Source organism: Pogona vitticeps, chromosome 2 (assembly GCF_051106095.1).
Source record: "Pogona vitticeps strain Pit_001003342236 chromosome 2, PviZW2.1, whole genome shotgun sequence".
NCBI classification, from domain to species: Eukaryota; Metazoa; Chordata; class Lepidosauria; order Squamata; family Agamidae; genus Pogona; species Pogona vitticeps.
The window spans coordinates 299,612,916-299,629,071 of NC_135784.1; the positions used below are offsets into that span (position 1 = coordinate 299,612,916).

The following is a 16,156-nucleotide window of genomic DNA, read 5'->3' on the forward strand; positions in this document are numbered from 1 at the left end:
GGATGGTATTGGGATCTTGCTGGTATACCATGCTCCCTGCGATCCAGACACTTCCTTAACGGAGCTGGCAGACCTCGTGTCTGTGGCTCTGTTGGGATCCCCGAGGCTATTGGTCTTGGGTGATTTAAACATTCATGCGGAGGCAGAGGTTTATGGACCAGATCTTGGGTTCTTGGAAACCATGGCTTTTTTGGATATATCTCAACATATTAACGGCCCCACCCATGTGGGAGGTCACATGCTGGACCTGGTATTCTCCACTGAACAGAGTGAATGTGGCCTGATGGTAACTAACCTTGTGTCAGTCCCCTTGTCATAGTTGGACCACCACCTAATAAAAGGCAACCTCACTGTGACCCTCCCTCACCACGGGGAGCAAGGACCTATTTTAATGGTCCGCCCTCACAGGCTACTGGATCCTTTAGGATTCCAGGATTCCATGCAAGTGATTCCAATTGATGTGGCTGGCACTACTGTTGAAGCCCTGCTTGATAACTGGTTCGCCATCGCCACTACGGCTGTGGACACAATCACTCCTAAATGCCCACTCCGGCGCAGAGCTCGACCAGCGCCCAGGTTCAACTATAAGCTGCGAGCTATGAAGCAAAACAGGAGAAGGCTGGAGAGCATTTGGAGGCGGTACCTGACAGAAAATAACCTGAGAGCTGCCAAGACCTTTACCTTGCTAAAGTGAAGGCTGCCAGGAAAGCTTACTTCACTGTCCAGATAAGCGAAGCATCCAATCAGCAGGTGGAACTTTTCCATATTGTACGTGATCTGTCCAGAATTGGCCACAATGATTGGCCTCCATCTAGCATTTCTTGAGACCAATTTGCAGCATTTTTAAAATCAAAAGTGGAGGCCATCTGCCAGGATCTTGCACCTTATTTGAAAACAGTGGATCGAGATGAGACATCCAGCACAGTGCCTTGTCCATTGAGAATTACTCAGTTTCTTTTTCTTGATGATATTAATTTTATTGCCTTTTTTGAACTGCAAACCGCCCAGAGTAGATTCGTCTAGATGGGCCAAATAAATAAATAAAATAAATGGGGACACACAGCATGGGGCCTCCACTCAAGATCTGAATATGCAGGCAGGATTATGTGGAAGAAGACATTCTTTTAAATATTTACCTAACAAATTGAATGAAGGATGCTTATTGTCTCATATGTAAGAACTGAAAAATATTACTGTACTATGGTGGGTGTAGGCTTATGGGCGCACAACTTACATGGATTGCTGGGTTGCGAGTCCATTGGAATCATGAGCTTGGCACGCGTTGCTCTGCGGGCTGCGAGCGACCGTTCCAACGTAGACATGCTGCTTCCTACTTCTTCTGTTTCGGGAGCTGGCAGGAAGCAATACAAAGGTTAAATGAAGTGGCAGAAGAGAGAGACAGTTGTGAGGCTAATGGATAGCCTTACCTTGCCCATCCCTCATGAAGCAGCTAAACTCACTGCAAGACCATGTGGCATCTTTTTGTCACATTTACCAGCTGAAACAGCCAATTTTTTTGATAGGCAACATCTCATAATATCATTGCAGAATATTTTAAGGAATGCTTTGGAAGGAAAAGAATTGCATCTCATTATCTCGCATGTGACTTAGAATGCTAATTTCTGCCTATAAAAGTGTGTTCCTGCTTAACAGTTGTGTCTCTTTGCAGTGACAATGAAAAGCACTTGGTAAAATGACACTTACTGTTCCTGAAAAATGTGCTTTTGTTACTTGCCTCCCTGAAAGTTCATGCAAAACTCCACTGCAGCAGAAATGGTCAAACTCCTACATGGTAATTATTTGCTCAAATCAGCATTCCACCTTCTGCGCGATGGGCCATAGTGTTTAAAAGGCAGCATATAATCGACCATTAACTCAGGGCCATTTGCTACATAAATGAACCGTGAGAATTTTAAGCATTGTATTCTGGAACAAAAATAGGCCTTGGTATCTAATAGTACCGGCTTTCAATATTTTAGCTGAGTTGCACACATAAAATGTTATTTAATATGACCCCAAATGAAGCTCTTGACAGAGACCAGCTCCTGATGGTTTGGTAAAGTAATTATGGGCAAAATAAGAGAGCTGAGTTTCACTTGTAAGTAAGTATGGGAATCTGAAATGATATAATTTTGCAGCATGCATCATTAGCTACATTAAGTACTGATGTAAATAACCCAGGCCAGATCTGAAGCTAGTAATTATGTGTTTTGCTAGAGGATGCATTGCAAACCAAAGACTGCTTAGACTTCTTAACTGTTCAAGAGGCTTCCCAGAACCTCTGAACTCTGTAAACATCATTTGTCTGCATGTTGACTTTAGATCTGCTTTGTGCTAATGCTTATGGAACTAATGAAGAATTTCGAGTGTCACAGGACTGATTTAACTGAGATACTGGCTGGGCTTAAATGACTTGTACAGGGAGAATCCTAGATAGAAGGCTTCATACTCAAGTTGGCCCCCAGTAATGCCAAGAGTTTGTGGCCACAGCTGGAGAACTCTTGACGTTCAAAGGCTACTCATATAAAGGCTGAAGGACCAATTTAATATGAAGCTGCCTAGGTGGAATGCTAGACAGTTAGTCAACATCATCCTAGCAATTCACAGAGTAAAGGTCAACTGGCAACTTGTAAAGTACCTTCTGAAAAGTAATTAATGATATCATCAAGCTGCCTCAAATAGTTACCATCATAGGTAGAATTTTTAAAATAATGTTGCTTTTACATTTCTCAAAAATAACTAGACTAGATTAAAACTAGTGTGCTATAAGAGCCAATGTGGCATAATGGCTATAATGTTGGGAGTCAAATTCAGGAGATCTGGGTTCAAATTCCAATTCAGCCAGGAAAATCATTAAGCAACTTTGGGCCAATCATTCATTCTCAGCCTAGGCTACCTCACAAGGTTGTTGTAAGTCTAAAGTGAAGAGGAAGAGGACTATGTACGTGGCCACCATGAGCTCCTTGAAGGAGAAGGCAGGGTATAAAATGTTACAAATAGAATGCTATTTTTTAGTTACTTCTTTGAAAAAGCTGTCAACATAAGCTATCTATGTTCTAAGCAAAATGGCATCCTAAGCTCAAAATGTTGTGAGAAAATACTCACTCTGCTCCAACCTTAAGCCCTAATTCTGAATGTAACAAGTTGCAGTCTTAAATTACAAAATAAATGCTTCTACCTTCCACCTTGTCATTATCTCAACACCCATTAAAAAAAGAAAAGAAGGTCTATAATGAGGCATACAATTAGAGCACACCTGGAACTCTACAAGTAACCAAAAGATACAGTTATACCCCCAAAAATGTAAGTAGCATTATAATTTTAACTTTAAGTTATAACTGTAATGCTACTTACTTATACCATACTTTCAGGCAAAAGGGAAGAATTTTAAGTAAACTAGATCAGTGGTTCTTAACGTGGGCGATAATGCCCCCCAGGGGGCGATTTCATTTTTCAGGGGGGCGGTAGAATGAAATGGGGCGGTGTGGGGGCGCTGGAGCAGAAGGGGGGCGATAGGGGGCACTGGAGCAAGCCACACCTGTGAAGATGGCTGCAGCCATTTTACAGTGTGCATGAATATATATTTTCCTCCAATCTTAATTTAGTTTCAGAGTTTTCATCTTGAAATTTTTAATTCCTGCATTGCGGTTTGTTTTTATACCCTTTTTATATTTCTTTTTGCTTCTTAAAATTCCCTTGCAACTAAATCATTAAATGTTACTTTTGGGGGGGGCATTTCATTTTCTTGCAATTGAATTTTGTTTTCAGGGGTCATTGGATTTAAGTGTCTTAAATAAATAAATAAATAAATAAATAAATAAATAAATAAATAAATAAATAAATAAATAAATCATCACCGTGGGGAGAGGGGCGATGATAACTTCCTCAATGGCTCAAGGGGGCATTTCTTTCAAAAAGGTTAAGAACCACTGAACTAGATAGCCAAAATCATTTTCTGTAGTTGCATTAGCAGAAGAGAAATGGAGGAACTCATAACAGGTGATTACTGCTAGCTAAAGAATTGCTGACTCTAGTCTTGTATTGCCAAGTTGGAATGGGTCCAGTTCATCGGGAATCCATATCTTCCAGTAATATAACACACCATCCTTTGTTCCACAACATAAGGCCAGCTCATGTGCCCTTCTTATGAAGAGCACCAGTACATGGAAGTGCAGTTTTCCCCCACTGGATCTCCATATGGTGACACCTGAACTGGTTCTTTCCAGAATTAATACCTCAACTAGCCCTTTAGATCTGGACTGGCCCAGCTTATCATGTGATGAAAATAGCATCAATGGATGATTTGCATGTGGGAAAGAACCATTGTGAACCAAATGCCTTAAGTGAAGGTTTCATGTTGATCCATACACATTCTCTAGGGAAACCAGTTGACACAGTCATCAAGTTGCATAACCCAATGCTGAGAGTGTAGATGCCTGTGAGAACTGGCTCTCAGGTCACAGTGATAGGTAGCCATATTACCAGACTGGGAGGCACTCTTGCTGCCCATCGGGGTTTCGGATTGGCTGTGGCTGCCAGGCGTGATGTCTTGGCAGCTCTGCATCGGCGAATCTCTTCCTGATGGATCGGAACCTGAAGGTTTTTCAATATTCTTCATTTCCATCTCTTCATGGTGTATCCAAAGATCTGGGGGTCTCAAGTCTTTCTGGCTACCCTTCCTCTTCCCAGCACTGTGAGTTGCACGTTTTCTGTTGGGAGAGGGGAGAAAAGTCAAAAGTTCTTGAACTTGACAACACCATGCAATTTCCTATCCAGTTGTCAGTAAAAATAACAGGTGAAAGCTTAAATGTAGCTCCTTCACATGATTGGGCCTTCATTCACTAAGAAAGGAAGTTGACTGGGCATTCTGCTGTCTCTGTGAATCATATAACTTATCCAGCCTTTCTAATGCATTTCCAGTCTCTGCTCAGCTTCTGGAACATTTTAATGCCTTGTGCGTGCTATGCTTACCACATGGGTTTGGCTTGAAAGCAGATTCATATACTCCATAATGTTGAGCTCTTTTCCACACAAGCAGAGCTATTAGAGCTTGGGAATGGCTACAAACATTCCCAGCGATGTAGACTAGTGACCATGTGGCTGATATGGCTCTAGCATATTTAAGATGCCTAATGGATCAGTGCAAAATCTATCTAGGTCAGCGTCCTTCTTTCACAGTGACTAGTGGTTAACTTAAATCCAACTGTTTTTAGCGCAGGTACGTACTTTAACTGAATCTGGCTCCATTGTATATGTTGACCTTCACAAATTATTTAACAGGCTTCTGAGTTAATATAGCAGTCATGGGACAAGAGGGTAAGTACTCTTGTGAGCTACCTAAATGAACAGAACAGGATATAGGAAACATAAATCTCCTCTCAGAACAGTTTCACTGGCTTCCAGTCTGTTACCACGCCCAGCTGAAAGTGCTGGTTTTCACCTATAAAGCTCTACATGGCATGAGTCCAGGCTATCTGAAGAACTGTACCTCCCCATAAGAGCTTCCTCAGCTCTTATGATTTCCAGGGGAGGCCCTTCTCTCAGTCCTACCACCTTCATAGGCATATCAGGTGAACACACAAGAGAGAGCTTATTTATTTATTTCTATATCATTTATATACCATCTTTCTCCTCATAAGCAGCTTCTCAATGTTTGTTCTCAAGCTGTGAAACATCTTATCTCAGGAGGCTACAGAATTTGGTGCCAAAATACATCGCACTTGCCATCACTGAGCACAATCAGAACCCCTTCAAATTAGGTCAGATGCTTCCTGTCAAAGTGATGTAAGGTAAAGCTCTCTTTAAATCACCATCTTCCAGAAGTCTAGGAATCTCAGATTTACTTATCTTTGACCTCTATTATGTTCTGGATACAGAAACCTAGCCCACTCAAGGAGACGTGGGAGATGCAAATACTACCTCCTTTCAAATATCAGTCATTATTTATTACTATATTAATAAATCACTGTGCAATTTGACTTAATCCTTCCTGCTTCATATATGTGTAAATTTATCTGTACCATATGAGGAGCTAATTAATTCTCTAGCAGAAGCTGTGCTGTTGGCAAGTCCCTTTACAGATGCCTAACTTTAAAGGCAGACAGCACATTTGTACCCCACTGTATGAAATGTGCCAGCTCTAAACCTCTCCTCAGGAGACATTAAGGCTGTTAATTCTACCCAATTATGTCAAAGAGATGAAAAAGTTACAATTGTTCTTGAATACCACATGAGTCAATATAAGGCAAGAACCTCTGGATTTCTGAATCTCATCTCAGGGTCAGGAACTGAAGTAAAATAGGTTGTCTCTGATTTAATTGAAACAAAAGTGGGCCTTTCCCTACAAATAATAAGTTGAGGTTGAAATAAAATCTGGATATGTGTGCTGTTCCTACTGTCTACTGTTCACTGAAGCCAGCCTTCTGAGGAAACCCAGGTTCCTCTGGAAGATAAACTGATCACAAACATGATTTATTGGAACATGTTCAGAAGATGGCAACAAGGACGATCAGGGAGCTGGAAACAAAGCACTCCAAGGAAAGACTGAGAGAAATGGGCATGTTTAGCCTTGAGAAAAGATGAGGGGAGATATGTAGCACTTTTCAAATACTTGTAAGGCTTTCATACAGAGGATGGGCAGGATCTGTTCTCAATCATCCCAGACTGCAAGACACACAAACTTGGGCTCAAGTTATAGGAAGCCAGATTTAGAGTGAATATCAGGAAAAATTTCCTGACTGTTAGAGTAGTACAACAATGGAACCAATTACTTTGAGAAGTGGTGAGCACTCCAATACTGGAGGCATTCAAGAGAAATTTAGAAAACCACCTGCCAGATATCGTTTAATTTGCATTCCTGCACTGAGTAGGGGGTTGGACTCGATGACCTTATAGGCCCCTTCCAACTTCATTATTCTATGGCTCTATGATGGAATTCTATTATCATGTTGATAGGTTTCAAACAGACTAATATCTATCATATACATTTCCTGCTTATTTTAAAATCACTGGAGTCATCCAGTAGTCCACTTTCTTGAAAAGATGTTGTTAGTGGATTGTGCCCAATTCATATGGACATCATTCTTAAGAGAAGCTGTTCAAGATACATCTGATATATCAAAGCGATGTTATTTCGGATTCTGATCAGTTTTTCAAATGACATCCATTTCTCCCAGTTTGGGCTACGCCACAGACATTTCAGCAATGTTCGCAGAAACTGCAAGCAAAGCATTATAAATAATGACTCTGTCATTCTATGCATGCCTCCAATTCTGGGGTAGCAATACAATTGTCATTTAAGATTTTAGAAAAGAAAGAGAAGAGAGTAATGTGACGTTCACTATATTGTGTATTTCTGCACCTTTCCCTTCATTTCCCTGAGAATAAGCACAAAGATAAATTTGAGACAAAACTATAGAAAAAAGGTCATTAATGAAAATAAATGAAAATGAATAAGTCATCCCAGAATACATTTTTCTTGTATAAACATCACTTTAGGGTTCTGTGCTCAATTATTGTCAAGTTTGAGGTCTTCACAGGACAAGCACCTTTCAGTAAACATGTTATAACAAATTCTGACAAGCTATTGTTGGTTAGAGGAATCACATAGCATCCTCCCGCCCCTGTTACAATAGCTCTACTGGCTGCTGAGCCAGTCCCGGGCATAATTCAAAGTTTGAGTTTTAACTTGTAAAGCTCTAAACAGCTTGGATCCAAGCTACCTAAAGGATCACATCTTCCTTTATGAACCTTCTAAGACCAGCAGGGGAGGCCCTTCTCATTGTCCCACTACTTCTCAGGTGCATTTGGTGGAGACATGAGAGAGGACTTTCTCTGCAGCTACTCCCATACTCTGGAACTCTCTCCCACTGGAGGTCAAGCTGGCCCTATTTCTGCTCTCCTTCTGCAAGCAGACAAAGACCTTTATCTTCAGGCAGGCTTTCCCCTGGTGACTGGCTGTCTGAGAGATGCTTTTTAAATAGATTCCTGTTGCTTTATATGTGTTTTTGGTGTTGATTTTGTTTACCATTTTAGTGCAGCAACTTGATTCTTTTATAGTATCTGTATACATACTGTTTTTAACTTTTAAATATTGTCTTCTGCTGATATAAGATGCCTTTATAAAGAGAAAGGCAGGGTGAAAATATTTTAAACAAACAAACGAATGAAATGAATATAGGGTAACCTAGCTCTGTTCTAAGCAAGTCAATAAGCAAACTTTAGTTATCTATGTCTGAATGTGGGTGGCACTCTAGCAGAATGTTTGGATGGCTTATTGGCTTGCACCTTTGGTAGATTTTTCTCAGCAAAGAATCAATGGAATGACTTAACATGTGGAAGTGTCACACCTTTGTACAATATGGGAAACCAGGTCTTGATTAAGGGGATTCTGTTCTGCCATTCCATTCTACAACCTGCATGGGGTCCTTTAAAATGATGACATCTTAATGATGTACAGATGCTTTTTCTTCTCACTCAAAATATTAGAAAAAGCTCAAGTTGATTACTGCCAGGTTAAGAAGAAATATGGGTGCGGGGGGGGGGGAAGAATCATGAAAGGGTCATAGGAATATAAGAGAAGCCACACCAGATCAATAATCTAACATTTTGTTCCCATTGTGGCCACGAGGAGCCTGCTAGCAGGACATGAGGGCAAAGTGCAGCCCTCCTCTTCATCTTGGTTGACTCTAATCATGCAGTAGATGGTAAAATCTCTCTGTTTCATTTTCTCCCCTACTTCAATATTTTTGAAGTTGTTCCTCTGCTCAAGTCAGAGGTAGAATCATTGAATAATTGAGTTAGAAGGGGCTTATAAGGCCATCATGTCCAGCCTCCTGCTCAATCCAGGGATCCAAATCAAAGCAGATCTGACAGAGAGTTGTCCAATTTTCTCTTGAATGTCACCAGCATCAAAACATCATCTCCCAAGGTAAATTGCTTCTATTGTCACACTGTTCTAACAGTGAGGTTTTTTGCTGATATTCAGCCAAAAGTATGACATGTCTTCTAACCATTCATATCCTCTTCAGATATGAATGTGTTAGAGATATAGAATATAGTGCATCTGAATAAAAGACATAATCCTGTGCTTGTTAGTCTTCTCATTTACAGCACCCAGCGTCCTGATGCTTAGAACAATAAATTGTACTAGAGTAGGCCCACTGAATCAATGAAGACTTGGTGAGTGACCTCCTCCATAGGTTCCATTGACTGAAATGGCCTACTTTAACAGTGACTTACTCACAGTTAAAGTAAGCCTATTTGAATCTTTTTTCATGAACAGGCGTTAGGTGACTTAACAAATCTCCACTGATTTAATAGGGCCTACTCTTTTGTGATTTACTAAGCTAAGCAATAGTATCACTAGAGCACATGGAGGGGGACTGAGGCTTCACACAGCCTAAAGACATCCATACCAAACACTGAAAGCCAAGACTTGAAACTAGTGCTATGACTGGATATATGAAACCTGTTCAGGTGCTTGTGTTATGTATAGATTAAACACATAAGAGGGGACACTCCACTAGTTCTACTGTCTGCATCTCCTGTTCTATAGTCTCTCATACATGGAGGCAGACAATCTTAAAAAGAAGAGGCTCAGCTATATCTGAAACCCCGAGAGAGGTGCAGAGTCTTCTTTGTGGATAGAGGTAAAGGTAAAGGTAAAGGTTCCCCTTGACAATTTTTGTCCAGTCGTGTTCGACTCTAGGGGGCGGTGCTCATCCCCGTTTCCAAGCCATAGAGCCAGCGTTTGTCCGAAGACAATCTTCCGTGGTCACATGGCCAGTGCGACTTAGACATGGAACGCTGTTACCTTCCCACTGAAGTGGTCCCTATTTATCTACTCACATTTGCATGCTTTCGAACCACTAGGTTGGCGGGAGCTGGGACAAGTGACGGGCACTCACTCCGTCGCGTGGATTCGATCTTACGACTGCTTGGTCTTCTGACCCTGCAGCACAGGCTTCTGCAGTTTAGCCCGCAGCGCCACCACGTCCCTGTTTGTGGATAGAGGAAGCTGGCCAATTCAGACTTTCAACTTCCATGTATTAAAGGCAACCAGAAATTATGATGAAGGAACCTTGGGTAGGATATCCTCCTTTATTATTTCTTTAATCTGTGTCTGAAGTGAATTCCTGTATGGGGCTGGGGAAATGGCTGACATGGTGGCTTGGTATCTCCTAATTTTTATCAACTCATCCTCAATGCCTGTTCCAAAATTACAGAAGCTTGTTGGCATCATTTCCAACTCTGCTGGAAGTTACGCTGAACATAGGTTGAGTTTCCTTGTGTTTACTAGTGAAGACTCACAATGTTCAAAGTAGCTGCCTATAGTCACAGACTGGTGGCTTTTCAGTGCCATGCGAAGATGGTGGCCATGGAAGATTACTCTTCTATGATAAAGCTGTAATATAGATCTTTATACATCTTCTGGTTCTGTCATTTATTTTACATAAAACTTAGCATCCAGCTAAACCAATAGCTTGGTTCTTATTTGTAATAGAAGGCTTAGTTTTCTGATCTTCTCTAGCCCCAGAACATCTGAACGTTCATTCTCACTCTGAGCATGGTGTGATTATTCTCCACAGAGCTCATTAAACTTTCCCAACATATTCTGAAATCCCACTGCCTGGCTGTTCACTGCATAGAAAAGCTACTTCACATTTATTCCAGTTTTGTCTTTCTTGCATCCTAGTCACTTTCTGGCTATCACAGTCCTTGGTGGTGGTATGTGGCATAGAAAAATGGCAGAGTTGGGAGGTCAAGACAAAAGGTCCCCAGGACTGGGAGTCAAGGAAAATCTAGAAGGCAGGGAAGGAGCAAGAACCAAAACTGATAGCCAGGGAGACAAAGCCTACACTTTTGATCAGGTCCATCTTGACCATTGGGATACCTGGTTCAGCTGATTTGGGAAAGCCTGACAGGGCAGAAAATTGTTAATTATTGAGAAACAAGAGAAATTTGTTGTTGTCTGAACTGTAACTTCCAGACGATTCATGCTGATTGGAGTATTATTGGAAGTGTGGTCCAAAGAAAGCAATATTTCCTGTTCCTGGTTATTTAATTTATTCTTCTTGCGTTTTTATTGCCAGGAAGGGAGAAAAGAGGAACTTATTAGATTTTCTGCCTTAGATGCCAATAACAAAGCAGCTTGCCTTGGGATGAGAAGCCATTTGCTTTTCTGACTCAAGCAGAAAAATATCATGAGCTACCTTACAAAAGAGCTTTTATATCCCTATCAGTAGGGATATGAAATGGAAACGGAAAACTGAAGAACTGTGTACCTGGGTGGAAGCATCTTAAAACATGGGAGGACATTATTGTCTTGGAAAGACATTGTTATCTGCAATTGAGAGGCTCATTTGAATGACAAGCAAAGCCCCAGTGTTGAGGGCCTCTAATCTAGCCCCAGAAGCTCATGAGTCTAGAATATCAGTTCTCTTGCAAGTCAGGAAGAGAATGTCCAGTCCTTCTGTTCTTTGTGTTTCCTTCCTGATTCCCTCCTCTTTCATCCAGTTCATGACAAGTCCCCTCTTAAACTCTACAACATTTCACCCCTGCAGATAGAAGGAGGTAAGTTTTCTCAACTAACACAAAATGCCAGTTATTCATCATTCGTAGAGAGCTGTCACAATTTTTCATTTCTGCCCAGGTAACAAAGACACGTGGGGTGGTCCCTGCTCACCTCTAATGTCAACAAAGCTCTGCCCTATGATTAATATTCAATTCAATTTGTGGAGAAAGAGAGAGAGAGAACATAAATATTTTGCATTCTAGTTGTATTCCGTCATGGAAAAGAGTCTGAAGAAATCTTGCTGCAATTCTAGTTGAGGTTTTTGTTTCGTTTTTGTTTCTTGTCAATGCTGATTTTCACAATTTGTACAAAATGTAATTTGTATAACACTCCTGTCTACATGCAAAATGGTATTTTATCCCCTTTGGGAAGCTAAGGATATACATGCAGCAGAACCAAAAGAGCAGGCCTATATAAAGGTGGAAAAACCTCTCCAAGCATGCTACTTTTATTAGTTCACACAACAAGGGTGCAATTATTACAACGGTTATATATTTCAGTACTGCACATTGTACAGAAATTTTGAAAAAAAACATTAAAATGTGCAAATTTTCTCGGAGACCACCCCTTCCCAAACCTTGCCATCCTATAACATCTTTTATTGAGATTTTAATTTCATTTCTTCCAATTTAAAGTCCAAACACAAATCTAGTTGGAATGGGCATCCCTGATTGATTGAAAGAGGAAAACACAAAACAAAAATGAAACCAGGCTCATCTGCACCTAGTTTTGTTCCAGGCTAGAAAGAAAATGGTGAGGGATAGAAGTATATCCAGATTACTTACTTCCTCTGCTGCGCCGATGACCGCCTGGTACAAATCACAGCCACAATCACCACCACTACCACAGTCACAACTCCAACAGTGACAACAATAATGACGAGAAGATTGCTGTTTTTCTGGGGTGTTACGCTTCCATGAGGAGGGTGCATTTGTCCAACGGGGGGTTCTGAAAGTATATCAATGGGTAGGAAAGACTGTGAACATTTAGCACTGGTGTTCTCCAAACAGGAAGCATCTTAAGAAGTTGTGAGTCTTTGCCTGCTAAAGCCACAAAGCCTTACTGTTATTTCACTATTTGTCATGTGCTATCAAGTTGCTTTTGACTTATGGGGACCCTAATAGCGTTTTCCAACTGTGTGAGATATTTAAAGAATGTTATTACTATTGCCACCCCCAGGGAGTTTCCATGGGCAAGTGGGGATTTGAACCATTGTCTCCCAAGTGCTCATCTGACATTCTACCTGCTACACCACCAGCTCTCAGTTGTGTATCTAGATCATTGTTTCCTAATCTTGGGTAGCTCAGCTGTTTTTGGACTGCAGTTCTCAGAAGCCTTTACCATCAGCTGTGATAGCCATGGTTTATGAGAATTGCAGTCCAAGAACACCTGGGCGACCCAAGGTTGGGAACCACTGTTCTAGATTGGAGGTTCTCAAACTTGGGTTCCCAGGCATTCTTGGACTGCAACTCCCAGAAATCCTGGCCAGCACAGCTAGTGGTGAAGGCTTCTGGAAATTGCAGGCCAAGAACATCTGAGGACCCCAGTCTGAGAACCATTGCTCCGGATCGGTGGTCCCCAACCTTTTTAGCATTGTGGACCAGTTGGAGAACCGCATGCGTGAAGGGCAGAGGGCACTCAGGGGGCACTCACACCCATGCGCAAAGGGGTGGAGATGCTCGCGCGGAAGCACTCGTGGGCATGCACAAAGGGGTTGTGCATGGGGGGAGTGCATGCTGGGGTGTGTGGGAGATCTGTCTCCATGGACTGGCACTGGGCTGCGGACTGGGGGTTGAGGACCCCTGCTCTAGATGACCAAAAATACAAAGTATCAGTTCAATTTCACTATAAAGAATCATGTAGATTTTCTCTTGGGTATTTTCACTGGAGGCCAACATATACTGTATAAATGTGCCTCAGGTGACCATGTTTCATTGTTGCATTTTTTCCCCAGGTCTGAATGGAAGTGCTACTTTCCCTGCACCGAAAAACAGTTTGCTTGAAGCCTTTGTCAATCTGTTTTTTTTCCTTATGTGTCTTCAACCACAACATGTGCTGAACATGTTACTCTTTTTGTTGTTGTTTTGTTTTAAATTCCATTACATTTTCCCCATGCTGTGAAGGGCATGGTTGGCCAAACATGCCTGAAATATTGTTATGAATACAGTTTAATTCTTTTCCTCTTAAATTCTATTGCTATCATAAAAACATCAGCAAAATATTTCCCTTAATAGGCCATTGTTCATTATTATTGTACCAAAGCTTCAGACAGGAAATGAGAAGACACAGAGAATTATTTAAAGTTGAAAGAATCAGTGGTTTACTTCTAATGTGTGTTACTATTATACGAGATGTCATTAAGTTTCAAGCATTATGCGATAGTAATTTCATACTGTCATTTCAAGGAAGCTGTCATGTTTGTAGCCAAAACCCTATTCTGTAATCACTTAAGTCATCCAGTAATGATGTGTGGAAGTGAGAGCTGGAGCATAAAGAAGGCTGACCACTGAAGACTTGATGTTTTTTGAATTGTGGTGCTGGAGGAGACTCTTGAGAGTCCCCTAGACTGCAAGGAGAACAGACCTATCCATTCTGAAGGAAATCAACCCTGAGTGCTCACTGGAAAGACAGATCCTGAAGCTGAGGCTCCAATACTTTGGCCATCTCATGAGAAGAGAAGACTCCCTGGAAAAGACCCTGGTGTTGGGAAAGTGTGAAGGCAAGAGGAGAACGGGATGACGGAGGAGAACAGGACGACGGAGGATGAGATGGATGGACAGTGTCACCGAAGCGACCAACATGAATTTGACCCAACTCTGGATGGCAGTGGAAGACAGGAGGGCCTGGCGTGCTCTGGTCCATGGGGTCCATGACTTAACAACTCAACGACAACAACAACAAATGCCTGGCAGGATTTAAGCTGATAGACTGGTTGCACCTTGAAGAGTACTACCATGGATAGCAGACATCTTCAAAATCACTTTCTATGAACAAAAGGATATGGAAGGAAGCAGGGCTAAAGCTCACCTTTCTACGTAGCTTGAATAAAGACATCTACTTAGGTTGGAATTGTTATGTACCATCAAGTTGCTTCCAACTTCTAGTGACCCTATTAATGAGCGATCACCAAAATGTCCTGTCAGTCCTGCTCAATGCTTGTAGATTAAAGCCTTTTGAAGTTGAAAAGTCTCTCATATTTGGTCTTCCTTTTGCTGCCTTCCACCTTTCCCAGCATCATTATCTTTACCTACCCACTTGGGTAATGACTGAATATGACTTAAGATCACTTTCCTTCCATGAATGTCAAATGTATGTTCGCTAGAGATGTAGAGACCGTGCAGGGTAACAACAGTGGACAGGCTTAGTTCTTCTGGCCCTGCAGCTCCCTCTGAATATGCTTTCAATATGCAGAGGAGGCTGTGATATCTCCTACTATACATAGATATCACTTGAAGCAGAAATACTGAGTACAGAGTAACAAGTGGAAGAGGTTTCGGAAATGAGAGAACTTTTCTATTGAGAGTGAATCTTCTCATAAGTCAATATGATGGTTAATACTGTAGAAACACATATGTGACATGAATGATGAAAGGTTGCAGTTCATGAGAAATATCTTATGTAATTGATATGCAGGAAGTTCAACTACATGATATTCCATCGCCACAAATTTGCTCCTGTTATCTTTTTTAAAAAAATGACGACAAAGCTGTGTATAAAACCGGATGTAATTTAAGGCCTGCCAGAACAGATGAATTCTGCTCTAAAGCATAGGCTTGGGTTCAGAATGGGGTCATAAAACCCAGGGAATTTATGTTTCAACACATCAGAAAGATGCGGCAAATAAGACTTGCAATTACCCAGGGTCTACAGAACTGCAAGGAGACATAGGCTGGCCTTGGCCACTACCTAGGAATCAGAGCCCAAGGGTTACATGAGCTATTCATGTCAAATGGCAGAAAAAAATGAGCCTCATCCAGTGTTTGCTTCCCACATTTTTCTCCAGGAATGGTACTACATGGGAGCAAGACCTCCAGTTTTCCAGAGTTCTTGCTTGCATGCAGTGCAACAAAAGCAGGAAGGTCTCAGCTACAGATGCATTGCTTTCCACATGTAGAAAGCACTAACAGGGGGTTAAGATCAATGGTTCCCAACTATGGCTCCGCAGATGTTCTTGGACTAAAAACCCCAGAAGCCTTCCGTAGTAGCTGTACTGGCCAGGATTTCTGGGAGCTGTAGCCCAGGAACATGAGGGTTCAAGGTTTGGAACTACTGGCCTAGATGCTTCCCTTTAAATGTGGTGAGAGTATCCATGGGGACAATGACTTGAATGCTCCTATAGAAATCTGTGAAAAGGAGCTGGGATTAGTCTGTTCCCCTACATGTTTTCTGTACTCAGATCCCTTAAGACATGAATAGGGTTTGAGGCTCTTCTGAAGCTCATCCAGAGTAGCAGTGTGCAGAAGGCAGTCTTGATGTGTGTGCAAGACTCTGAAAAACCTTCTGGCCAGAGGAAGATATTAATCATTTCCCAGTGCTGTTCAATGTAACCCTTTAGCCAAAAAGCATGTTTATGATTTGTTG

General features: G+C 41.6%; 1 protein-coding gene across 2 annotated transcripts in view; it reads right to left on the reverse strand.

The window, feature by feature from the left end:
• DCC (DCC netrin 1 receptor) overlaps positions 1-16,156 on the reverse strand; it is a 1,127,120-nt gene that overhangs the window by 56,646 nt on the left and 1,054,318 nt on the right. For both annotated transcript variants that reach the window (XM_078384133.1, XM_072992925.2), the window contains exons 23-25: positions 12,361-12,523; positions 4,483-4,709; positions 1,235-1,351 (exon numbers count right to left, since the gene is read on the reverse strand). In XM_078384133.1, the coding sequence (XP_078240259.1) occupies positions 1,235-1,351; positions 4,483-4,709; positions 12,361-12,523 (507 nt within the window). The remainder of the gene's footprint in view (positions 1-1,234; positions 1,352-4,482; positions 4,710-12,360; positions 12,524-16,156) is intronic.